The sequence below is a fragment of the Neoarius graeffei genome, chromosome 15, assembly GCF_027579695.1.
Source record: "Neoarius graeffei isolate fNeoGra1 chromosome 15, fNeoGra1.pri, whole genome shotgun sequence".
Classification (NCBI taxonomy): Eukaryota; Metazoa; Chordata; class Actinopteri; order Siluriformes; family Ariidae; genus Neoarius; species Neoarius graeffei.
The window spans coordinates 55,662,464-55,690,066 of NC_083583.1; the positions used below are offsets into that span (position 1 = coordinate 55,662,464).

The 27,603-nt window shown below is 40.3% G+C and overlaps 1 protein-coding gene across 2 annotated transcripts in view; it reads right to left on the reverse strand.

Moving 5' to 3' along the window:
- Positions 1-27,603, reverse strand: part of palm1a (paralemmin 1a) — a 69,747-nt gene that overhangs the window by 14,550 nt on the left and 27,594 nt on the right. For both annotated transcript variants that reach the window (XM_060941670.1, XM_060941669.1), the window contains exons 2-5: positions 21,615-21,660; positions 19,087-19,167; positions 11,470-11,597; positions 8,550-8,658 (exon numbers count right to left, since the gene is read on the reverse strand). In XM_060941670.1, the coding sequence (XP_060797653.1) occupies positions 8,550-8,658; positions 11,470-11,597; positions 19,087-19,167; positions 21,615-21,659 (363 nt within the window). In that variant the 5' untranslated portion in view covers position 21,660. The remainder of the gene's footprint in view (positions 1-8,549; positions 8,659-11,469; positions 11,598-19,086; positions 19,168-21,614; positions 21,661-27,603) is intronic.

Sequence of the window (27,603 nt, forward strand, 5' to 3'; positions counted from 1 at the left end):
TTGTCATATTTTTCATTTCAGAATTCTCCACACATTCTCTATTGGGGACAGAGGGGACAGGCACCCTCTTCTTCCACAGCCATGCCTTTGTAATGTGTGCAGAATGTGGTTTTATATTGTCTTGTTGAAATATCCATGGAAAAGATGTCGTCTTGAAGGTTGCTCCAAAATCTCAATATACTTTTCTGCATTAATGCTGCCTTCACAGAAGTATAAGTTACCTTTGCCAAGGGCACCAACACAACCCCGTACCATGACAGAACCTGGCTTTAGGATTTGTTCCTGGTAACAGTCTGGGTGGTCCTTTCGTCTTTGATTCATCTGACCACAATACACGTTTCCACTGTGTGATGGTCCATCCCAGATGCCTCTGAGCCCAGAGAAGTTGACGGCACTTCGGGACACAGTTAACATAAGGCTTCCTTTTTGCACAGTAAAGTTTTAACTGCCATTTATGGATGTAACTCCGTATTGTAGCTTGACAAAGGTTTGCCAAAGTCATCCCAAGCCAATGTGGTTATATCAGCTAGAGACGAATGATGGTTCTTGATGCAGTGCCATCTGAGGGATCAGAGATCATGGGCGTTCAGCTTAGGCTTGAGCCCTTGCCCTTTACGCACCAAAATTCCCCCAGATTCCTTGATCTGGAGGAATGATATTATGCACAATAGAGGGTGAAATATCCAAATCCCTTCATATCTTTCTTTGAGGAACATTGTTTTTAAACATTTCAATAATTTTCTCGTGCATTTGTTGACAAACTGGAGATCCTCGGTCCATCTTTGCGCCTCAAAGTCTCAGCCTTTCCTGGATACCGATCTTGTACCAAATCATGATTACAATCACCTGTGGACATCACCTGTTTCAAATCACATCATTATTTAATTGTTTTATCAAATTACTAGGCCTAAATTGCTCCCATACCAACTTTTTTTGGAACGTGGTACAGGCCTGAAATGCAGGAATGGATGTATATTAACAAATGGAATGAAGTCATCCAGACCAAACATGAAATATCTTGGGTTCATACTGTCTGCAATGAAATACAAGTCAAAGTAAATTTAGAAATCACTACTTTCTTTTTTTTTAATTTGCATTTTCCATACCGTCCCAAATCTTTCTTACTTGAGGTTGTATGAATGAGTAGGCATGTCCAAACATTTGACTGGTACTGTACTAAAGGAATTTCAGTCAGGAATCTTTATTCACACAGTGACACAGTTAAACTCCCTTGAACTAATTAGCAGAGATTTGCTTGATGTCTGAAAAAAAAAAAAGCTAGGTATTTCTTTAGGATACAGCTGTAACAATCAAGCAAATCTCTGCTTCAAAGCTGAACGTCTCAGTTATGTAACATCCCCAAGGAATCACAAGAACAGTTGATTTCAAACTGAAAGGCTGCAGGACAATTGGGAATTGGGTTAATCTAATCTAGTTCTAATCTACTGATAAAGGCTTATTAAAAAACATACATACATACATACATACAGTATTTCCAGTAATGGCTGATCATGATATGAGATAGGAGGGTTAAAATGTCTCATCTCATCATCTCTAGCCGCTTTATCCTGTTCTACAGGGTCGCAGGCAAGCTGGAGCCTATCCCAGCTGACTACGGGCGAAAGGCGGGGTACACCCTGGACAAGTCGCCAGGTCATCACAGGGCTGACACATAGACACAGACAACCATTCACACTCACATTCACACCTACGGTCAATTTAGAGTCACCAGTTAACCTAACCTGCATGTCTTTGGACTGTGGGGGAAACCGGAGCACCCGGAGGAAACCCACGCGGACACGGGGAGAACATGCAAACTCCGCACAGAAAGGCCCTCGCCGGCCACGGGGCTCGAACCCGGACCTTCTTGCTGTGAGGCAACAGCGCTAACCACTACACCACCGTGCCGCCCGGGCTAAAATGTATTAGCTCAAAAATTAAACTCTTAGGATTGAGCAAATCAGCCCACATGAAAATCAAATCTCGATGGTGTTTTACAGGTGGGGCTCCATGAGTCTACAGTCTGTGCTAGAAAAGAATCAGCCCCAGCATTGCATCTTCTTACCATTCTGTGTATTTTTCTCATGATCATTTGTAGTGCTGTTGTGCTTGGTTAAACAAAAGTCCAAAATAATCCATTTTAAGACTTTTGTTAACAGCAAATCTGGCGCCCATGCCAAAAATAAAACATATCAAAGTTGTTTTATCTTTGTAAGGCAGCCCTGCTAGCCCATTTTTGCTATCTGCACCTGCACATTTCTTATCTGGCACGGATTTAAGGGGTGACGCACCCAGCGCGCCACCAATAAAACAGTTTTAGTATTGCAGATACGGAGATTTACCCACCGTTTTTTATTTAATTAATAAGGTTTAAAAAACAAAACAAAATAAATCATTATGTGGGATTGAGCTGAAGAGTTTATGGTATAAATTTATATTTAATAGTAGGTCTTAGCTTAGATTTTTTTGCTCGTGACACAAATGCAGTGAAAAGCAAACTGGGCGAGTCCTGTTGGATTTTAACAGGGCGCGGGAACTTCGTGCATTGACATAATAACATACTGTATTCCCGGACTGCGCCATCGTTTTATGTTTATGGTATCGTTAACACGCATGTTCACAAGCCAAAATGATAAGATGATGCAGCAGGCTTACTGTATACACACACACACACACACACACACACACATAATAGGGTATCCTTGTACTCACTACAGTGCCTTGCAAAAGTATTCATACCCCTTGAACTTTTTCACATTCACATTTTTCCACTTTACAACCACGAACTTAAAAGTATGTTATTGAGATTTTATGTCATAGACCAACACAGAGTAGCACATAACTGTGAAGTGAAACGAAAATGATAAATGGTCTTCAAAATTTTAAACAAATAAAAATCTGAAAAATGTGATGTGCATTAGTATTCAGCCCCCCTGCGTCAATACTTTGTAGAGCCACCTTTTGTTGCAGTTACAGCTGCAAGTCTTTTGTGGTATGTCTCTACCAGCTTTGCACATCTAGACACTGAAATTTTTGCCCATTCTTCTTTGCAAAATAGCTCAAGCTCAGCCAGATTGGATGGAGAGCGTCTGTGAACAGCAATTTTCAAGTCTTGCCACAGATGCTCAATGGGATTTAGGTCTGGACTTTGACTGGGCCATTCTAACACATGAATATTCTTTGATCGAAACCATTCCATTGTAGCTCTGGCTGTATGTTTAGGGTCATTGTCTTGCTGGAAGGTGAATCTCCTTCCCAGTCTCAAGTCTTTTGCAGCCTCCAACAGGTTTTCTTCCAGGATTGCCCTGTATTTAGCTCCATCCATCTTCCCATCAACTCTGACCAGCTTCCCTGTCCCTGCTGAAGAAAAGCATCCCCATAGCATGATGCTGCCACCACCATGTTTCACAGTGGGGATGGTGTGTGCAGGGTGATGAGCAGTGTTAGTTTTCCGCCACACATAGCGCTTTGCATTTAAAAGTTCAACTTTGGTCTCATCTGACCAAAGCACCTTCTTCCACATGTTTGCTGTGTCCCCTACATGGCTTCTTATGCCTGTCTTTCAACAATGGCTTTCTTCTTGCCACTCTTCTAAAAAGGCCAGATTTGTGGAGTGTATGACTTCTAGTTGTCCCGTGCACAGATTCTCCCACCTGAGCTGTGGATTTCTGCAGCTCCTCCAGAGTGATCATGGGCCTCTTGGCTGCTTCTCTGACCAGTGCTCTCCTCGCTCGCTCTGTCAGTTTAGGTGGACGGCCATGTCTTGGTAGGTTTGCAGTTGTGCCATACTTTTTCCATTTTTGAATGATGGATTGAACAGTGCTTCTTGAGATGTTCAGAGCTTGGGATATTTTTTTATAACCTAACCCTGCTTTAAACTTCTCCAGAACTTTATCCCTGACCTGTCTGGTGAGTTCTTTGGTCTTCATGATGCTGTTTGTTCTTCAGTGGTCTCTAACAAACCACTGAGGCCTTCACAGAACAAGTGTATTTATGCTGAGAGTAAATTACACACAGTAGGACTCTATTAACTAATTAGATGACTTCTGAAGGCAATTGATTGCACTGGATTGTATTAGAGGTATCAGAGGACAGGGGGCTGAATACTAATGCACACCACATTTTTCAGATTTTTATTTGTTTAAAATTTTGAAGACCATTTATCATTTTCGTTTCACTTCACAATTATGTGCTACTCTGTGTTGGTCTATCACATAAAACCTCAATAAAAAACTTTTAAGTTTGTGGTTGTAAGGTGGAAAAATGTGAAAAAGTTCAAGGGGTATGAATACTTTTGCAAGGCACTGTATACCCTGTGTATGTACATGGGACATGTGCCGGTTTGGGGGTGAGCCTCACTTAGATTTTTACGACAGTGGCTGGATAGGTCTGTGAGAGATGTTGATTTTTGCAGTGGCTCTGAAGAAAATCTGCTTGAAATCCCCTGAGTCTTGGGAACTAAGACTTATTATAGGACTTGTTCACATACAACTCACACAATCATTGTATCATTATCTCAGTCTATTAGACTCAGGAGCTCAGACTGCAGTTACTGACTTTGTATTATAGACATAAAACTCTTGCAGTCTTTGTTTGTAGTTATCTCGGTATTAAGCTCTGTCTTAAGTGGCTACTTACATTCCCTCAGTTTACCTGGGTATATTCACTGTCTTATATGGACATTGAATGTCCTGAGCAGGAGCTCGGACTGCAGTTGCTAAAATAGTAATAATTTATTGATATAAGGTGTTTTGTGTTCAGTGTACTACACTGTAGTGTGTCATGTGGTAATGCATTATATCAGGGCTTTTCAAAGTGTGGGGCGCGCCTCCCCTAGGGGGCGCCAGAGTTCTTCAAGGGGGGCACAACGTGAAGAAAAATAAACCAGAATAAGTTACTATTGAGGACATTTAGCGAACTTCAGCTAGCCTTTGCCAGAGACAAAATGGATCGATTTTTAGTACCTAAAGCTACAGTGAGTGAGGAGACAGAGTCTGGGCCAAGCAAAAAAAGAAGGAAGTCTGACCACGATTATTTAAAAGTTTGGATTTTCATGGACTGGATCTGAAGATGCTCCACTGCCACAGTGTGTTGTCTGCCAAGAGGTGCTAGCTAACGATGCTATGAGATGTTTAAAATGTGTAAAAAAAAGATGTTTTAAAAAAGCACAGATGTTTAAAATGTGTAAAACAGATGTTTTAAAAAGCACACATGTTTAAAATGTGTAAAACAGATGTTTTAAAAAGCACAAATGTTTAAAATGTGTAAAAAAGAGGTTTTAAAAAAGCACAGATGTTTAAAATGTGTAAAAAAGATGTTTTAAAAAGCACAGATGTTTAAAATGTGTAAAAAAGATGTTTTGAAAAGCACAGATGTTTAAAATGTGTAAAAAAGATGTTTTAAAAAAGCACACGTTTAAAATGTGTAAAACAGATGTTTTAAAAAGCACACGTTTAAAATGTGTAAAAAGATGTTTTAAAAAGCACAAATGTTTAAAATGTGTAAAAAAGAGGTTTTAAAAAGCACAGATGTTTAAAATGTGTAAAACAGATGTTTTAAAAAGCACACGTTTAAAATGTGTAAAACAGATGTTTTAAAAAGCACAAATGTTTAAAATGTGTAAAAAAGAGGTTTTAAAAAAGCACAGATGTTTAAAATGTGTAAAACAGATGTTTTAAAAAGCACACATGTTTAAAATGTGTAAAACAGATGTTTTAAAAAGCACAAATGTTTAAAATGTGTAAAAAAGATGTTTTAAAAAGCACAAATGTTTAAAATGTGTAAAAAAAGAGGTTTTAAAAAGCACAGATGTTTAAAATGTGTAAAACAGATGTTTTAAAAAGCACACATGTTTAAAATGTGTAAAACAGATGTTTTAAAAAGCACAAATGTTTAAAATGTGTAAAAAAGAGGTTTTAAAAAAGCACAGATGTTTAAAATGTGTAAAACAGATGTTTTTAAAAGCACACGTTTAAAATGTGTAAAACAGATGTTTTAAAAAGCACAGATGCTTAAAATGTGTAAAAAAGAGGTTTTAAAAAAGCACAGATGTTTAAAATGTGTAAAACAGATGTTTTTAAAAGCACACGTTTAAAATGTGTAAAACAGATGTTTTAAAAAGCACAGATGCTTAAAATGTGTAAAAAAGAGGTTTTAAAAAAGCACAGATGTTTAAAATGTGTAAAACAGATGTTTTAAAAAGCACACATGTTTAAAATGTGTAAAAAAGATGTTTTAAAAAGCACAGATGTTTAAAATGTGTAAAAAAGAGGTTTTAAAAAAGCACAGATGTTTAAAATGTGTAAAACAGATGTTTTAAAAAGCACACATGTTTAAAATGTGTAAAAAAAGATGTTTTAAAAAGCACAAATGTTTAAAATGTGTAAAAAAGAGGTTTTAAAAAAGCACAGATGTTTAAAATGTGTAAAACAGATGTTTTAAAAAGCACAAATGTTTAAAATGTGTAAAAAAAGCACAGATGTTTAAAATGTGTAAAAATGAGGTTTTAAAAAAGCACAGATGTTTAAAATGTCTAAAACAAAAAAATAATGTGTACAACAACCATTTTTTAAAATACGAATGGAACATTAAGTATAGCAACAACAAAAATTGTAAGGGGGCGCTGTTGTTTATTTGCTCTCTGGGGGGGGGGGGGGGGGGGGGGGGCTGATTCTCCCACACTTTGAAAACCCCTGCATTATATTACAATGCAACTTTCATAAATATTACCATATATTATGTTCTATGCATATACCTGCAACTCTGACAATATCATTTTCAGTGACTAATAAAATGGTTTTGAAAGTTCATACTTTTAAAACATATTTTTGATGCGGTAATTTTCTTAAAGAGATTTCATTTACAACATGTCTCTGACAGCTCAAAATGCATCTCCGGGCATTTAAAAACTGCAGTACTTCCGGGGGCCTCTGGTGGACCCCGGACCCCCAACCTTACTGGATTGACACACCCCACCCTTCCCATTCTCCTGGATCCATCCCTGCTTAGATTAGCTATATGCTTACAAGGACTCCTTTTTATTAGCAGTACAGGAGGATTAGAATTGTAATATATAATATATAATTCAGCATAACATGCAGGTTAGGTTAACTGGTGACTCTAAATTGACTCTAAATGTGAGTGTGAATGGTTGTCTGTGTCTATGTGTCAGCTCAGCGATGACCTGGCGACTTGTCCAGGGTGTACCCCGCCTTTCGCCCGTAGTCAGCTGGGATAGGCTCCAGCTTGCCTGCGACCCTGTAGAACAGGATAAAGCGGCTAGAAGTAATGAGATGAGATGAGATCAGCGTGATGAATGCAATGTTTAAAATGATTCCATTTGAATAAATGTGCAGTTTGAAAACTTTTTTTAGATTGGATGTTTGGTCACGTGAGCGCATGTAAAAGAAAAAAAAAAGCTAGTCCACACCTCAATGGCATATCTGATTACACGTCTGCTTTTGGTCTCTTAATTAAAGATGATTAAAAGATCTGCACAGAGAATCTGCTCAAAAGACGTCCAGTGACAAAAACATCTGATATACTGATGTCGTTTCTACTGATTGAAGGGGAAGTGTATATTGATCAACACAGGAAAGCACAATCAGAGGCCATAATTACAACAAACATTTCTCTTTACTGCTGTTTTACAAGTCCCTCATAAAATGCTTAACTGTTAATATTTAACTGGAGGCTTTCTAGAAGATCAAGTTCTGTTAATTTCCTACTAACCATTGCTACCTCGTCCATTGCACAGTTGTTTTCTTCAGTGATACGTGAAAATCTTTTACAGTGTACAATACCGTTCAAAAGTTTGGGGTCACTTTGAAATGTCCTTATTTTTGAAAGAAAAGCACTGTTCTTTTCAATGACGATCACTTTAAACTAATCAGAAATCCACTCTATACATTGCTAATGTGGTAAATGACTATTCTAGCTGCAAATGTCTGGTTTTTGGTGCAATATCTCCATAGGTGTATAGAGGCCCATTTCCAGCAACTCTCACTCCAGTGTTCTAATGGTACAATGTGTTTGCTCATTGCCTCAGAAGGCTAATGGATGATTAGAAAACCCTTGTACAATCATGTTAGCACAGCTGAAAACAGTTGAGCTCTTTAGAGAAGCTATAAAACTGACCTTCCTTTGAGCAGATTGAGTTTCTGGAGCATCACATTTGTGGGGTCGATTAAATGCTCAAAATGGCCAGAAAAATGTCTTGACTATATTTTCTATTCATTTTACAACTTATGGTGGTAAATAAAAGTGTGACTTTTCATGGAAAACACAAAATTGTCTGGGTGACCCCAAACTTTTGAACAGTAGTGTATACTCGACAGAAGTGTATTTATGCTGAGTGTGCATAAACACAAGTGCATTAGAGGATATGATCTGGAGGTAGTGGACATTTAGACATATCAGACTCATTATGGCTACTGTAAACAGAGATGGTCAATCTCCAAAACTACCCCTATATCCTTCTATGCAATCTGCAACTGCCAGTGATGGTCTTCTTGTGTGTTCTACTTTCACTATGAAGACAAAAGACTCACCATGTTGTCTACAGTCTTGATTTCCTCTTGCTGCACTGCATCTGATAGGCTTTCTTTGGTGGATGTTGCGGACACACCCGTCTCCAACTCCTCCAATTCCTGTTCCAGTCTAGAGCAGGAGCACAGAGTATATGGTATGAGAGTTTAATGAATCTGATACCTGCTTTCACACGTGCATCGAAAAAAATTAGAATATTGTGAAAAAGTTCAATGTTTTCCATCAGTTAGTTAAGGTGAAAATGTAATATAGTCTAGACTTATTACATGTAAGCTAAAATGTTTCAAGCATTTTTCTGTTTTAAGTTTGATAATTAAGGCCTACAGAAAAAAAAAACATCTTAAAACATGCAAATATTTCATTTTGAGTTTCAGTATAACAGTATAAATACTGTGTCTCTCTCAGTCTAGTTCAGTACACGTAACCATAATCATGGGGAACACTGCAGACTTGACAGTTGTCCACAAGACGATCATTGACACCGTCCACAAGGAGGGTAAGCCACAGAAGGTCATTGCTGAAAAGGCTGGCTGGAAAAGGTGCACAAGCAACAGGGATGACTGCAACCTTGAGAGGATTGTCAAAAATAGTTGATTCAAGAACGTGAGAGAACTTCACAAGGAGTGGACTGAGGCTGGTGTCAGTGCATCAAGAGCCACCATGCACAGACGTCTTCAGGAAAGGGGCTACAACTGTGTCATTCCTAATATCAAACCACTCCTGAACCAGAGACAACGTCAGAAGCGTCTTACCTGGGCTAAGGAGAGAAAGAACTGGACTGTTGCTCAGTGGTCCAAAGTCCTCTTTTCAGATGAAAGTAAATTTTGCATTTCATTTGAAAATCAAGGTCTGAGAGTCTGGAGGAAGCATGGAGAGGTACAGAATCCAAGGTGTTTGAAGTCCAGTGTGACGTTTCCACAGTCTGTGATGATTTGGGGTGCCATGTCATCTGCTGGTGTTGGTCCACTGTGTTTTATCAAGTCCAAAGTCAACGCAGCCATCAACCAGGAGATTTCAGAGCACTTCATGCTTCTATCTGCTGACAAGCTTTATGGAGATGCCGATTTCCTTTTCCAGCAGGACTTAGCACCTGCCCACAGTGCCAAAACTACTACCAAATGGTTTGCTGACCATGATATTACTGTGCTTGACTGGCCAGCCAACTCGCCTGACCTGAGCCCCAGAGAGAATCTATGGGGTATTGTCAAAAGGAAGATGAGAAACACCCGACCCAAAAATACAGATGAGCTGAAGGCTGCTATCAAAGCAACCTGGGCTTCAGTAACACCTCAGTGGTGCCACAGGCTGATCACCTCCACGCCACACTAGATTGAAGCAGAAATTCATGGTAAAGGAGCCTCAAGCAAGTACTGAGTGTATAAATGAACATACTTTTCAGAAATTGGACATTTCTGTATTGTAAATCCTTTTTTGATTGATCTTAGGAAATATGCTAATAATTTGAGATACTGGATTTCTGATTGTCATGAGCTATCTGCCATAATCATCAAAATTAAAACAAAAAAAGGCTTGAAATATTTCAATTTTTCGTGTAATGAATATAGAATACATGAAAGTTTACCTTTTTGAATTAAATTACAAAAAAAAACCCTTTTTCACAATATTCTAATTTCTGAGATGCACCTGTATAGTATGTCTTGCTATTCAATATGGACAAGAATTTACAGGAAAAATCCACCCTGAAACACATTTAAAATATGCTTGAAATATTGAAGTATTCGTGATTTGTTTAGTGATACTGGTGCTTTGTTGGTTGATGCTGTATTTCTGTTATTCCTCTGAGAAATTAGTAGTGGTCTGATGCGCTGATGTCATAGGAAGCGATTACTAACTCAGTTACAATGAGATTTAATAGAAGAATTTTTCTTCTATGACCTCAAACATACTGTATGACGATAAGGGTTTCATGTAACATTCAATGCCATATTAATGAGAAATTCAACATAGAAGCAAAGGGTGGACTTGAAGTTCACGGATGCGGTACAACTTGTGATGGAGTCGCACAGAGGCTCGGCTCGGCTAGTTAGAGACCTATGAGATGATGAGCATGATTGCATTTATAAGCTTTTAAACTTTATCTACTTGAGCAGAGTGTACAGATGAGTAGGTAAGAGAGCTGGACAGACTGAAGGTTAAAGTGCTGCTGCATCAGTCTCTTTATGTAAGGATTGAAGCAAGGACACATTTCCCACTGGTGCCACTATCAGCATGTAGTTGAACTGCATTGTAGATAATGTAGGATAATGTATAATGTATAATGCAGTGGAAAAACAGACCAACTTGTCAATAAAAGAAGTTTAAACCCTTCCATAAAAGTCAACGCAGAATTTAATCATAAAACAAATCTTTTACAGCACTGAAGATCACATGTTTATTATAAATACTAATATGCAAGTCCGTCTGGTTGGAATTTACCTTTAAGACACCATGTTGTTTGAGCTTAGTGCAAGTTCATGAAAATTGTGGCGCTCATCAACCAATTGGAAGAATGTAATTTTAAAAAGGTTCATACTTAAAAGTAATTGAATTCTTTAGACTTACCATAATTTGATTTGAAAGCAATACTAATATGATTCCTTTAAAGCTCCATGTTCACACTATGCCATAATGTGTGTCAGCTCTCTAGCATTACATTTAGTGGTGTGCCAGACTGGAGCCAAAGCCCTACTCTGAGATCCTGGCTGGCAGAGCATAAGAGGGTGAATTTAATTTGGACTAAAGAGAATTACACTGATCTGCCTGCCAGTGAGAAGACTGGTGCCACTCATTCACAATCAAGAGCAAACTGAGACAAATTGGCTAAGCAGGAGCATGGCTTCTCAAGCCAACCTGTTCTAGAGGGGCTTGTATGTAGTAAATAAACTGTTAGTTACACACAAGTTAAAGATATACTGATATTACCTCAGAATAGCCTCCTCAAGTCCTTTAGTTTTAGCCTCATCTTCTTGAAGCTGTTTCTTTGCTTCATCTTCCTCCAAGCCAGCAGAGGGCGCTCCATCGAGCAGCCATCTCTCCCTCAATGCCTTTGACTGGGGAAAGAAACGGACATAAATTGATTAAACATTGCGTTTATATGATATATGAAAATGAATTAATGACTCCATCCATCTATTATCTGTAGCCACTTAGCCTGTCCTACAGGGTCGCAGGCAAGCTGGAGCCTATCCCAGCTGACTACGGGCGAAAGGTGGGGTACACCCTGGACAAGTCGCCAGGTCATCACAGGGCTGACACACAGAGACAAACAACCATTCACACTCACTTTAGAGCCACCAATTAGCCTAACCTGCATGCCTTTGGATGAAACCAGAGCACCCAGAGGAAACCCATGCAGACACGGGGAAAACATGCAAACTCCACACAGAAAGGCCCTCGCTGGCCACGGGGCTCAAACCCAGAACCTTCTTGCTGTGAGGCAACAGTACTAACCACTACACCACCGTGCCGCCCCATAGGATAGCATGATATAGTCTTTCTTTTTATATGTTAACTAATAATTGAGATAATATTTAATATGAGAACAGTGCTTGGACCCCACAGATCGCTGCTAGATCATGGTGTTATTAACTCATTAATATTTAACAGTTATTCTATGAAATCGAGTTGGCTATAAGCCATGTACGACGAGACTGAGTGGAATAACTGTTTAATTCTATCCACATTCACTAGATTTTGAGAAACAGAGCATTTTTATTGTTATTTTTTGCACATTTGATAAATAAAAACTTTATGCAAAATGTCCAACAAAATCATTTCCACTTAGAATGTAAACAAACCGGCGAAATGACAGGAGCAATTTGTGAAAAATGCAATAATAATAATAATAATAATAATAATAATTCTTGAAAAAAAAGTAGACGTTCTTCCCATGAAATACTTTTATTCCATATTTTGTTGCTTTTTTGCATTTTTGGGGGGTTTTGTTTTCGAGTAGAGTTTTTATTTCATCCTCCTTTGGTTCAGTAACACGTGCCGCCATTTTGTTTTTCTCTACTCATGGTATATGAGCTGATAGCTGAGTAGTAGAGTCGCCAATCAGAGCATGAGATTGCTCATACCCAGTGAATGTGGATAGAATCATAAACTTTCTACTCACATTTGTGGTTTTGTTTTGAAAATAACGTGATACGCAGGCTGTCTTTAGTGTGTTCAGTCGGAAGGAGCGGAGATAATTTGTACTGTAGAAACTAAGTTAATACTGCTGTTTAATGATGTTTTTTACGTAGTCGCCGCTGTTTTGATGGATTTATGAGGTGCTGTATCAAGCTGTGTAGGTTAGCCTACTGGTGATAGAGGTCAAGTAGTCGATGCTAAGTAACTTGATAGACAACAGTAATGTTGGCTTGTTGTATAAAAGTGTTTATACTATGATTTTTAGCCTGGTTTTGCTGTTGCAAACAAAAACTGGACAGTGTTGTGAGATGAGCTTAGTGGTCCTTAGAGTGCACGCAACACTAGCAATTCTGGCAGTTTCAGAATTTCTTTTAAATCAAACTCTCAGGGTGTTTTCACACCTGGTCCCCATTAAAGGAACCAGACTCAGTCCTCTTTAAGTGGACCAAAAAGTGGACCAACAGAAAAAGAACTCAGTTCTTTTTGTGTTCACACTGTGAATTTATTACAAAGAGGACTGGGTTCTCTTTCTGGTCCAGTTAAGCTTTGATGGGGCCTCAGTCCTCTTTCTGTTCACACCAGGTCCTCTAGAGCCCTCAGACCCCCAGTGCACGGAATTCTGGGTAATTTTCTCTTGAATCAAAATGTCTGCTGCCATGCTTGCCCTGCTGTATTCTTTGGTCAAAATAGTGCGGATTAAGGAAAATAAATTTATTCCAGCGGCTGTGGTAAGTTCCAAAAGGAAGTTGAGTTTCCCTGCTACAGTCACGTGACCAACTACGGCAAACGAAGAAGGTTAAACTACAGTGAAAAAGGCGAAGTGAACCCGGTGCGCTTTTTGTTCACAATGCGCAGATTAGGCGAACTGTACCATTGATTTTTAGCGAACCGTACTGAGACCACCTCCTGAGGTGGTCTCAGTTCGGTTCGCTTTAAAGGAGTCTGGGTACGGTTGGAGTGTTCACATATGCGCAAAAAATGCTGAGTCATCGATCTGAGTTCGGTTAGATGGCTGAAAGGGACCAAGTGTGAAAACACCCTCAGTGTGACCACTGCTACCGTAGTCATATGTTATAAATGTTAGCAATAAGATAACAGGATGGCATAGATTATGCAAAACTCATAGGACACCAGATAGTAGAAACAGTCACATGTAAACAAAACATGCAAAAAAATTCCTAATTATTAGCTCAGTTTCACTTTGAACAATATTTAAATAACACTGGCTGGCGTTGAGTGGTATATCAGATATATTCCATTCAGCTAGCATGATACTGAACCAGTCGAAGATGAGTTCAATATCATGCTAGCTGAATGGAATATATCTGATATACCATGAAAAAAAAAGCCAACCAATATTATTATTATTATTATTATTATTATTATTATTATTATACATACACATTCCTTTCAGGTGTTCAATGCATCTTTCTTTTTCAAAATTCTCTCAAAATCTTCCGTATTTAATGACACAAACCTGGCGGCCATGTTTGTTTACAAATTGTCTCAGTTTCTCGCTAGCGTGGAAGTTTTACATCTCCGACGTGTGACATCATGTTGTCTTGACAACCGTGCAATATTGTAAACCATATTCAACGCTCATGCTTCATTGGGTAATACACGTAGGATAAGCGATATGCTAACAATATTGCATGCTATCAAACCAAAAGAATGAAACCCGCTAAAAGGGAATAGAACACATGTTTTTATTCCATCAAAAAAGTGTCCTGCATGTATAATAATTCTGTTTATGCGACACCATTTCCTGCATGAGCCCTGATTGCACGGATTGATGACGTAAGCAGAATATAGTCATTTTCTTTAAGCAATGCTCATCATCGAAGTAACCATAGAGAACTCCCATTATCACACCGTTCGCTGTCGAATTTGGCCAAGACCAAGGCATTTTTTTGGATCATCTCATCCAATGTGACGAGTAATCATTTGAAAAGGTGGCTATTGTCTTGCAGGCGCTGTGTTTAGAAAATGTGCATGCTATATTACAATTGACCACAAAGGTCCCCAACTGTGAATCTGTTTCTTTCTCACAGATTCATTTTTCACCCTGCCCCCATCCTCATCCTGAGCACTTTCCAAAACAAGGTTACGCCCCGTGCTTGCCTGCGTCTTTTGGCTCTGTTAATTCGCAAGGATTCACTAGAAAGAACAAAAGCTAGCAGTCAATCAGCCTGCAATGCACGGAGGGAAGCTAATGCATCCTTCTGTCACGAGGAAGAGCCATTAAGAGATGCTGATGCCAGCTGAGCCCTGCTTTTCTGAACCCACAACTGATCCTCTGAGAGGGCCATACTGGACCCAGGGTGTGGCACTCAGTCTGCTCTTAGCTACGCCTGTTGGCGGTAAATGATCCAAACACCTGATCTGAGGTCAGCCAAACTTGTGCTGATTTCATCTATCATGGTTCGAATGGATAAAGTGGACACTGTGCAGCAGCTAAAGGAGGCACTGTGGGGCTGTTTCTCAGTTAATTAGCAGACATTTGAGCCACTGTTGGTTCAGAATCAGCTGACGAGGGAAAAAAAAACAGACAGGAAATGGCCATTCATTTGAGAATAATGCAACAGACAGGCCTGATCTGACATTCACTGCTGGGCTTGCTTCCATCTCAGTTCCAGTAATCTCGAGATTGGCACAACTGAAAAATTCACAACTACTACCCGATTTGAAACCAAGGGACCTCGTTTTGTAATTCAAACTGCAAATCAATAACATTCCACATGCTACTGGCACAACAGAAAATCGTTTATAATGAGCACAGTAGTATTAAAGGTCAACTCATAAGTTTAGAAACAAGGGGCCAGATTTTTTGCAACGGTAATTTTCCGCAACATTTGTGGCCGAAAAAATGTCCGAGCAAATACTAAAACTGTCACATAAAGACAAAGGAAAGCAAGGCACGTAGAACAGAATGCTTTGCCCAATCAAGCCGAGTTGTATTTTTTGGCTATACTTCAGCCCCTGGAGCTTTCTTGGCATAACATACAATGCATCACAGACCACGGACATTCTTGCTTCTCCCAGCTGTTCCTGATCAAGATTGTGTAGACGTCAGTCTCCTTCCTTGCACAGGGCCCGTAAAATGTTTAACATTGACATAAACTATTTTGATTTAATGATTCTGCAGGAATATTGCTTTGTAAGCCACACTTTGCTGAATATTCCAAAGTGTTCATTCAATACTCCTATAACAGCGTGCAGCATGTACGTGTACGTGGACACACACACACACACACACACACACACACACGCACACATACACACGCACATCCTCCTCCACACTGATACAATGAGATCCAAAATAGAAGACAAAGGCCTTAGTGCTCTCCTAGCATGCATCTAGTCTGGAGCTATTGTTCAAAAAGAGATAAAGTCATATCGTTTCTACAGATATAAAACTGAAAGTAAAACAAAAGCCAAGCAAATTAGTGTCCGGACAGTGTAGGCATTCGGGTGATGGTGAGAATCACATCACAAAGTGCTCATAATGTACAGTACAACATTCTGAATGCAGGTGCACACGCTATGCCACTGTTCAGTGATGTACAGGATGTAGTCTTTTCCCAGAAGCCACAACAATACAGGGTTAATCATGATAGTAGATGCGAGGGCTAGAATTTATTATTCTAGCCACATTCACTGGATATCACATGCTCTGATTGGCTACTCTACTACTAGGATATCAGTTTATATACCATGAGTAGAGAAAAACAAAATGGCGGCGCATGTTGCTGAACCAACCGAGGACGAAATAAAAGCTCTACTTGAAAACAAAACCCCAAAAATTGCTATCAAGTTTTTAAAAGAAACAGATCTCATCTCATTATCTCTAGCCACTTTATCCTGTCCTACAGGGTCGCAGGCAAGCTGGAGCCTATCCCAGCTGACTACGGGCGAAAGGCGGGGTACACCCTGGACAAGTCGCCAGGTCATCACAGGGCTGACACATAGACACAGACAACCATTCACACTCACATTCACACCTACGCTCAATTTAGAGTCACCAGTTAACCTAACCTGCATGTCTTTGGACTGTGGGGGAAACCGGAGCACCCGGAGGAAACCCACGCGGACACGGGGAGAACATGCAAACTCCACACAGAAAGGCCCTCGCCGGCCACGGGGCTCGAACCCGGACCTGCTTGCTGTGAGGCGACAGCGCTAACCACTACACCACCGTGCCGCCCCTAAAAGAAACAGAAATAGCTAAAAGAATATAGTTTGTTTTGTTTTGTCCCCCCCAAATATCGCCTGTTCCACACTCCAGCCCAGTAAAGAAGAAGAAGAACCCCCCCCAAAAGCAACAAAATATGGAACGAAAGTATTTGATGGTGAGAACGTATCATTTTTTATTTTTCAAGAATTATGATTGTTATCATCGCATTTTTCACAAATTGCTCCTGTCATTTCGCCAGTTTGTTTACGTTCTTAGCGGAAATTATTTTGTTGGACGTTTTGTATAAAGTTTTTATTTATCGAATTTGCAAAAAATAAAAATAAAAATGCTCCATTTCTCAAAATCCAGTGAATGTGAATATAATAAAACAGTTATTCCACTCAATCTCGTCATACACGGCTATATAGCCGACTCGGTGCTACGTGGCTCGTCAGCTATCGGCTCATGTACGACTCGATTTCATGGAATAACTGTTAAACATACTATCAGTAGCTTGACAATGAAACTATTAGGGTTGAGGAATGCATTATAATCACAAGGACTCATTGATGGAATAACAAGAATGATGGGCAGATGAAGACACATAGGCAGATTCATTTATGATTTCTAATTTTTTAAGTACGCTATATGGGCAAAAGTTTGTGGAGCATCATACCCGTACCTGTACATCCCTTTCCAGATATAGTTCCCTTTTGTTGTTATAATAACCTCTACTCTTCTGGGAAGACTTTCCACTAGATTTTGGAGTGTGGCTGCGGGGATTCGTATTCATTCAGCCACAAGAGTATTAGTGAGATCTGTTAGACGTTGAGGCCGTTCCAGTTCATCCCGAAGGTGTTCAGTGGGGTTGAGTTTGAGGTCTGTGCAGTATACTCAAGTTCTTCCATTACAACTTTGGTAAACCATGTCTTCATGGAGCTCGCTTTGTGCACAGGTGCACTGTCATGTTGAAACAGGTTTAGGCCTATTAGTTCCAGTGAACAGTAATTCTACAGCACTGGAAGACATTCTAGACAATTGTGTACTTCCAACTTAGTGGCAACAGCTTGGGGAAGAACCACAGACAGGTGTGATGGTCCACATGCTTTCAAGTCGGTAATGCTCTACTGTCTTCATGTGTTGTTTCCACCCTTGCTTTGGTGTTTCACTCAAACCAACTTGTGATTCAGTCATATTTTGTCCATTTGCTCATTGATCGGGCAATGTGTGTGATAGGATACACATCACGATATACTGCACTTAGTATACGAATACTGTATAGTTGTAAGTGGAATGTTTTAAAGTAAAGTGCCACTGTCAGAGATAAATTTTATTCAGTTAAAACATCACAGCAGGACCTCTTTCAAAAAGCCCACTACCCACTATTCAGTGACCGTTTCTCTCTCTCTCTCTCTCTGGCTCTCCCACTGCATTTTGCTGACTGCGAATGTGAGCTCCATGGAAACTGCTAATGGAGAGGCTTTTGGATCTTATCTCTGGCCAGCGCTGCAAAAGTCCTCCTTTGCTGAAGTTGCTCTTTAAAGTTTGATCACTAACACTAGAACACATGTCTGCAGATTAAAACTAGCTTCGCCTTCTTTGACTGAATATTTGCTTTTTTGTTTCCTTGCAACATGTAATAAGCGTTCAGAATTGTTGGTGCTGGTGTGTCATAAATTCTCTCAATAAAATTAGGAACGTAAAACACTCCGAGTCAAGTTACAAAACTGTGTGCACTCCAACTAAGACCTATTGAACCAAAGGAAACATTGTCCCCCCACTCAGCCAACACAGGATGTCCTATCAACCCCCTCCACCCCCAGCCCCCAAAACACCCAAAACAGATTTTTCTTCTTCCTGTCTCTGACAGATGAGTGTCCTTGGCCTGGGTTGAAACCTTAAGGACACTTCCACACAGAGATACCCTCTAAAAACTTTCAGACTTGCCCTAGTGTGAAGCTTTATTGCCAAGAAAGCAGGTGGTTTCCCGGCATATGGACGGCAGGTCCAGTACACAGCACTCATAAATAAACAACACAAAGTAAAGTGAGTGCTCTTCAGTGATAATACTACAACAATTGGGCGTAGCATCTGAAACGTGACCTGATCTTGATGTTGGAAGAAGTTCTGCAAGACATGCTTCAATGCCCCTGCACCAGCCTGTCAAGGCAAACCTGTGAAAAAAAATGTTTCCATTTGCTTTAGGTCATATTCAATGCCAAAAGTCTTACCTTGAGGTGCTGCAGCTGTCTACGGTCATCCTCCAGTTGCCTTTTTTTGTTTTCGATCTCCGTTTGTCTCTTTCTCTTCTCCTGAGAGGAAAAGAAAACAGGTTCAGTGTAGCTCTGTATCAGATTTGAGCTACACTCCAAAAGTTGCTTATGTTTCTCGTGGTTCAAAAAGTGAATGGCTGTTGTATTCACATCACAACTAACAAAACCTGAATACTCTGCATACACACACCTGACCCTGGATACACATTTATGCCAGGACAGACTATGCGAGTTCAGACCGATTTTGATACGATTTTGTTGTGGCATACAAATTCCCAGCGTCAGGCCCGGATATGAACGTCAGGAATGATGACTCAGCCTTGTAGTGTGACAGAACAGAGATGTGGTGTCTGGGACACCACACGACACCCCAAAGAAAAGTCTCATCTCATCTCATTATCTCTAGCCGCTTTATCCTGTTCTACAGGGTCGCAGGCAAGCTGGAGCCTATCCCAGCTGACTACGGGCGAAAGGCGGGGTACACCCTGGACAAGTCGCCAGGTCATCACAGGGCTGACACATAGACACAGACAACCATTCACACTCACATTCACACCTACGGTCAATTTAGAGTCACCAGTTAACCTAACCTGCATGTCTTTGGACTGTGGGGGAAACCGGAGCACCCGGAGGAAACCCACGCGGACACGGGGAGAACATGCAAACTCCGTACAGAAAGGCCCTCGCCGGCCACGGGGCTCGAACGCGGACCTTCTTGCTATGAGGCGACAGCGCTAACCACTACACCACCGTGCTGCCTCCCAAAGAAAAGTCTAACATCAGAATTTTTTGTCATTTCTCACCTAGTTTGACAACACCTATGATGTGTTCCTTGATAGCCAGGATTGAAAATTTCTTGACCCTCCTCCCTGAATACATCCAAGGACGTGAATGATGATTGGTGGGGGTCAAACTTGTACTGTTGCTAGTCTCCTGACCAAGACACGGCAAGAATTTATGGTTCTATGATTGCCTAATCTGACATGGTGACCATTGTGAAAGACAAAAATATTGTTTAGTCTGATCCTACCTCTAGGCTGGGTCTCTAAGTAATGCCATCTTTACCCTTGACCTAGTCGGTGATGTTCAGTGAACGGCCTTCTCTACACAGAGTCATGGTTGTGCCTTGATGTACCTTCCAAATTTTAGAAAATAGATTTAACTGTGGGTGGCACGGTGGTGTAGTGGTTAGCACAGTCACCTCACAGCAAGAAGGTCCTGGGTTCGAGCCCAGCGGCCGACAAGAGCCTTTCTGTGTGGAGTTTGCATGTTGTCTGTGTGGGTTTCCCCCAAAGACATGCAGGTTAGGCTAATTGGTGACTCTAAATTGACCGTGAGTGTGAATGGTTGTTTGTCTCTACTGTATGTGTCAGCCCTGCAATAACCTGGCGACTTGTCCAGGGTGTACCCTGCCTCTCGCCCGTAGTCAGCTGGGATAGGCTCCAGCTTGCATCTGACCCTGTAGGACAGGATGAATGGCTACAGAGGATGGATGGATGGATTTAATTGTGCTTCACAGGAGGTGTTTTTAGACCCAAACCCTGATCGTTATTTTTCCAGAACTCTGTCCTGGACTTGTTTTGATAGCTCCTTGGTCTTCATGATGCTCTTCATTTGAGTATGTTCTCTAACAAACTCTGGATCATCTCAGGAACAGGTGTATTGATTCTGAGATCACGTGACACATTAATTGTGCACAGATTGAATCTATTCAACTGGGGGCAAATACTTGTGCAATCACAACTGCATGTTTTTTTAATCTGTAAATAATGTTGTAAGTTATATGTTCCCACACACTTCAATATAAAGGATGCTTTGTACTTTGTGTAGATTCATGACATTTAATCCCAATTAAGTTGATTTCAGTTCCAGGTTTTAACATGACAAAAATATGGAAAAGCTCAAAGGGGTGAATACTTGCGCAAACCACTGTCACGACATATAGTACATGGGTAGCAAATTAATATTTTCTTTCACCCCAAATCACAGAATAGATACTTTGATAGTCTTATTGCTGCATTAATTGCACCTGTATGTGCTTTAACGTATTAATAGAGTTCGGGTATATTTTGGTGTTTTTGGTTTCCTGTAAAGAGTGGAATCTGAGGAAGGGGAGTGAAGATGGTGATGGGGGCTGTGTGTATATGTATGCATGTTGATGGGTGTGCCGAAGCAAAACATCACATAAAGGAGGAAAACTCCACCTCAGAGACTGAAACGTGACTGTACACACGTTCCTGTCAGGATTAGTCAAATCTTTGACACTAACAACATAAATGGACGCCAGAGTTGGCCTTAAAACAGGACTAACAGGACTTCAAACAGGACTTTAATTTCTAAATGAATGTTACTGGAGGTTTTTTAAAAAGGGGGGTTTAGTTAATGGAGTGTTTTGAGGTTATTTTGAGGTTTTGTTTTTGCCAGAATGTTTAAGTCATGAGATCTGCAGCAGGCAAGAGAACGTGTAGAATAAGCATCTTACTTACTGCTATAGCCTGGAGCCTCTCCTGCTGTGACAACGCCTCAGACATCCTGAGAGAGAGAGAGAGAGAGAGAGAGAGAGAGATGAGAAACATCTTTAAAGAGAACAATGCAGTAAGCTCTGTTTTTCTCTCTCTCTAAGACGATCTGCTGTGTTTTCTCTGCCGTGTCCGGAGCTTCTGTATGTTTTCTGAATGGCTATGCATTCAGTTCCTTCCTTTGTAATCCAGTTTCTTCAGTTTGCACAATAACATGCACACCCACAAACATACATTATCACTCTTCCTCAGAGTTTCTGGTTGAAGAATTGATGGTGCCTCAAAAATTCAACAATACAGAATACATTCAGATTCAGAATCAGCATACTACTCCCTTTATATTAATATAGAGGGATGTGATTGCTGTTGGTTGTAATTAAAAATGTGCTATCATCATAATCAACACTATATATATATATATATATATATATATATATATATATATATATATATATATTAGTGCTGTCAAGCGATTAAAATATTTAATCGCGATTAATGTCGCGACTGTCATAGTTAACTCGCGATTAATCGCAATTTAATCGCACATTTTTGTCACATGAAAAACCATTGTAATTCTCTTATCAGCATAAAGTGAATGGGCTTAAGCATAACACGTCTTGACACAGCCACTGCAAAGTGAAACCTAAGCCGAGCACCGGTGCTAGCAAAAGAACCATGAGTGAAGTGATCTACTGCTTGAGTTAGTCTACAACTCACAGTGACGGTAGGCTTGACAAGCTTGATTATAATATAAAGTACACTATTATATTAACTTTAAGTTGTTCGTTGATAAATATTGCATTGAATCTGATCTTTACTGTTTCAGCTCACTTAACACATTTTGTACTTTTACACTTTCTGCCTGTTGATGCGTTGCGCTGTCCAATCAGAGGCGGCCAAATTTGCATATTACAGGAAGGATTTCTGGGATAGCATTGAGTTTACAGTTCAGAGGGATCTGGCTTCTTTAGACACTGTCTTCTTAAAACTGAATAAATATTTAAAAAGAGCCAAATGAGCCAGTCTTTTGAACGGCTCTTTTCAAAGAACGGATCACAAAGATTCGGATCCCATCAAAGAGCCAGAAATCCCATCTCTACTAGCGCGCCCTGCCCGCGCTGGTTCTTTGGGGGGAGGAGGGCAGAGGACTCTGGCTGTGCGGGGCATTACAGTCTAGCTGCTATCGGTTTTCTGTTCCAAGTTCCTGGCAGTTTCAAAAGCTTATGAAAAACCTACATCATGTCACAGAGCGTTAATCTCGCGATAAAAAAATTATCGCCGTTAAAATTGAGTCAAGTTAACGCGTTAATAACGCGACATTTTTGACAGCACTAATATATATATATATATATATATATATATATATATATATATATATATATATATATATTCTATCCACATTCACTGGATATGAGCAATTGCGCACTCTGATTGGCTACTCTACTACTAGGATATCAGCTCATATACCATGAGTAGAGAAAAACAAAATGGCGGAGCGTCTTGCTGAACCACCAGAGGACGAAATAAAAACTCCACTCGAAAACAAAACCCCCAAAAATACAAAAAAGCAACAAAATATGGAATAAAAGTATTTGATGGTAAGAAATACCATCAATTCTTTTTTATTTTTCAAGAATGATTATTAGGCGGCACGGTGGTGTAGTGGTTAGCGCTGTCGCCTCATAGCAAGAAGGTCCGGATTCGAGCCCTGTGGCCGGCGAGGGCCTTTCTGTGCGGAGTTTACATGTTCTCCCCGTGTCCGCGTGGGTTTCCTCCGGGTGCTCCGGTTTCCCCCACAGTCCAAAGACATGCAGGTTAGGTTAACTGGTGACTCTAAATTGACCGTAGGTGTGAATGTGAGTGTGAATGGTTGTCTGTGTCTATGTGTCAGCCCTGTGATGACCTGGCGACTTGTCCAGGGTGTACCCCGCCTTTCGCCCGTAGTCAGCTGGGATAGGCTCCAGCTTGCCTGCGACCCTGTAGAACAGGATAAAGCGGCTAGAGATGATGAGATGAGACATTTGCAAAAGATAAAAATAAAAATACTCTGTTCCTCAAAATCCAGTGAATGTGGATAAAATAGAAGAGTTATTCCACTCAATCTCATCGTACACGGCTGTCAGCTCATGTACGATTTGATTTCGTGAAATAACTGTTAAATATATTCTGTACATATTACAGTACCATCAAAAGTTTGGACACACCTTCCAATTCGATGTTTTTTCTTTATTTTTATTAATTATAAGACACTTCTTCATGTCTTAAAGTAATGATGGATGTTGTTTCTCTTTACTTAGTTGAATGGTTCTTGACATAATATGGTTACACTTGTGCAGTCAGGCTATTTATTGTATTTTTATTATTTACTGTTTGGTCTCAGACGCATTAAGAAGGCAAGAAATTGTACTAATTAACTTTTGACGAGACACCTGTTAATTGAAAAGCATTCCAGGTGATTATCTCATGAAGCTGGTTAAGAAAATGCCAACAGTATGCAAAGTGTCAGCAAGGTAAACGGTGGATACTTTGAAGAATATAAAATATGAAACTTTTTAAACTTTTTTTTTGTTTACCACATAATTCCATATATGTTCCAGATCTTATTTCATAGTTTTTATGTCTTCAAAAACAGAAAATAGTCACAATACACAAAACCCGATGAATGAGTAGGGGTGTGCAAACTTTTGACTGGTACTGTATATGTCTGTAATTGTGACAGATAATATCCATATACTACTACGTTACGTTTTGTAACAGTTAATATCAGATCTCAGTGTAGAGACGCAAGCAGCAGAAAGAATATGGAGTGTCAAAAGTTGTGGAGAACTTCAGCCAAGATGGCACGTTCCATCAGAGAAAGAAGAAAAACACAGAACCAGACAAAATGTGATATAATGGACCCTCGTGAGAGTTCTATCATCACATCTTTGGTTAAATAAGTTGACGAAAAGTTTCAGCTTGAGAAGAGGCTATAATATTTCTCACAGCATTTCAGGAATAATAAACCAGGTTTAACCAAAACAGCGGTGGCTTCTTTACTTTATTACTCAAGACGTATTACTCAAGAAGCATCCATTGTGTCTCATTTCTTGCTTCATGTTTTTGGAGATCCATGAGGGAGGGAATATTTCAAATATAATGTCTGTGGTGTATTTTAGTTATCCAATATGGAAATTTTTTGGAGTCTGTTTTTGGAGAAGTAAGTCGAGACAAACGACTGTGTATTTAAGAAAGATTTTGACGCTCATCTGAGAGACTTCATTAGTTCTGAATTGACGTGTTCAAAACACAAGTTTTCTCAATAATGGGCGTACAAATATCAGCTCTTCCAAAGAAAATCTACAGTTACTGAACCATTGTGCATTTTGGAAGTGATAATGTGAGAACAGTTTTGCTAACTCTGTCTCTTTTTTAAAAACATTACACGGGAAAGGAAAGTAGCACTTAAATTCAACTTTCCTTATCTCCCAAAATAGGATATGACTTGTTTCTCAGGAACATGACCAGCTGCATTTTTTTTCCATCTTTTTTTTTTTTTTTAATGCAAGTGAGAGGGAAAAAAAAAGAGAGGCTGGTAACAGGACAGTTTATACTGTAGCTGCTATAAGGTAAGTGCATGTCGCGCAGACTTTCCACAACAGCTCAAAAGGCGAGTCAAAGAGTCCCATATATACGTTTTTTGGGTACGTACGTTGGGGGAGTGCCTGTTAGAGAACACAATCTGTCTAGGCCATCGGCATGGTGAGGTAGGGTGGCCAGTTCCTTTCCTCGCTGCCTTTGACTTCCCCAGTGTTTTTCCACCAGGTCCCCATTCACTGCTGGGTGGACAGGGAGTGAGCCCCAAATCCCCGTCAAGCCAAGGCTTGAACCGGAGACCGTTCGCTCTAACCACTTGGCCACCTGCGCTCCTCCACAACAGCTACATCTCATCTCATTATCTCAAGCCGCTTTATCCTTCTACAGGGTCGCAGGCAAGCTGGAGCCTATCCCAGCTGACTACGGGCGAAAGGCGGGGTACACCCTGGACAAGTCACCAGGTCATCACAGGGCTGACACATAGACACAGACAACCATTCACACTCACATTCACACCTACGGTCAATTTAGAGTCACCAGTTAACCTAACCTGCATGTCTTTGGACTGTGGGGGAAACCAGAGCACCCGGAGGAAACCCACGCGGACACGGGGAGAACATGCAAACTCCACACAGAAAGGCCCTCGCCGGCCCCGGGGCTCGAACCCAGGACCTTCTTGCTGTGAGGCGACAGCGCTAACCACTACACCACCGTGCCGCCTACAACAGCTACAATTGGTTAAAAACTACAAGCACTCGTTCATTAATAAATTAAAAATCGTACTCGGTGACAAACTGCTGCTGTATAAAAGGAATGAGAATTCAGTGAGTGCTTGCAGAGAGCTCTTTATTTGAGGCATAGGAATGAGAATGGATTGAGTTCATAGAGAGAGCTCTCAGATTTCTCTGCCTGAGATTAAAAAAAAAAAAAAGAGGCGCAAAAAGTTGAGAAAATCTGAATTATTTTAGACCTTGATGTAATCTCCTTTGAAACTTAAAAGGAGTCTAATTTGAGATTTTGCGCATCTTTTTCTCAGGAGAAACAAGAGAGAGAGGAGAAATAAGCCATAGTCTCATTTTGGTTTCACACAGACCTCATAGTTGTCTCGGAGAAATAAAGGAAACATACAGTGGTGCTTGAAAGTTTGTGAACCCTTTAGAATTTTCTATATTTCTGCATAAATGTGATCTAAAACAATATCAGATTTTCACACAAGTCCTAAAAGTAGATAAAGAGAACCCAGTTAAACAAATGAGACAAAGATATTATACTTGGTCATTTATTTATTGAGGAAAATGATCCAATATTACATATCTGTGAGTGGCAAAAGGATGTGAACCTTTGCTTTCAGTATCTGGTGTGACCCCCTTGTGCAGCAATAACTGCAACTAAACGTTTGCGGTAACTGTTGATCAGTCCTGCACACCGGTTTGGAGGAATTTTAGCCCGTTCCTCCGTACAGAACAGCTTCAACTCTGGGATGTTGGTGGGTTTCCTCACATGAACTGCTCGCTTCAGGTCCTTCCACAACATTTCCATTGGATTAAGGTCAGGACTTTGACTTGGCCATTCCAAAACATTAACTTTATTCTTCTTTAACCATTCTTTGGTAGAACGACTTGTGCGCTTAGGGTCGCTGTCTTGCTGCATGACCCACCTTCTCTTGAGATTCAGTTCATGGACAGATGTCCTGACATTTTCCTTTAGAATTTGCTGGTATAATTCAGAATTCATTGTTCCATCAATGATGGCAAGCCGTCCTGGCCCAGATGCAGCAAAACAGGCCCAAACCATGATACTACCACCACCATGTTTCACAGATGGGATAAGGTTCTTATGCTGGAATGCAGTGTTTTCCTTTCTCCAAACATAACGTTTCTCATTTAAACCAAAAAGTTCTATTTTGGTCTCATCCGTCCACAAAACATTTTCCCAATAGCCTTCTGGCTTGTCCACGTGATCTTTAGCAAACTGCAGATGAGCAGCAATGTTCTTTTTGGAGAGCAGTGGCTTTCTCCTTGCAACCCTGCCATGCACACCATTGTTGTTCAGTGTTCTCCTGATGGTGGACTCATGAACATTAACATTAGCCAATGTGAGAGAGGCCTTCAGTTGCTTAGAAGTTCCCTTGGGGTCCTTTGTGACCTCGCCGACTATTACATGCCTTGCTCTTGGAGGATCTTTGTTGGTCAACCACTCCTGGGGAGGGTAACAATGGTCTTGAATTTCGTTCATTTGTACACAATCTGTCTGACTGTGGATTGATGGAGTCCAAACTCTTTAGAGATGGTTTTGTAACCTTTTCCAGCCTGATGAGCATCAACAGTGCTTTTTCTGAGGTCCTCAGAAATCTCCTTTGTTCGTGCCATGATACACTTCC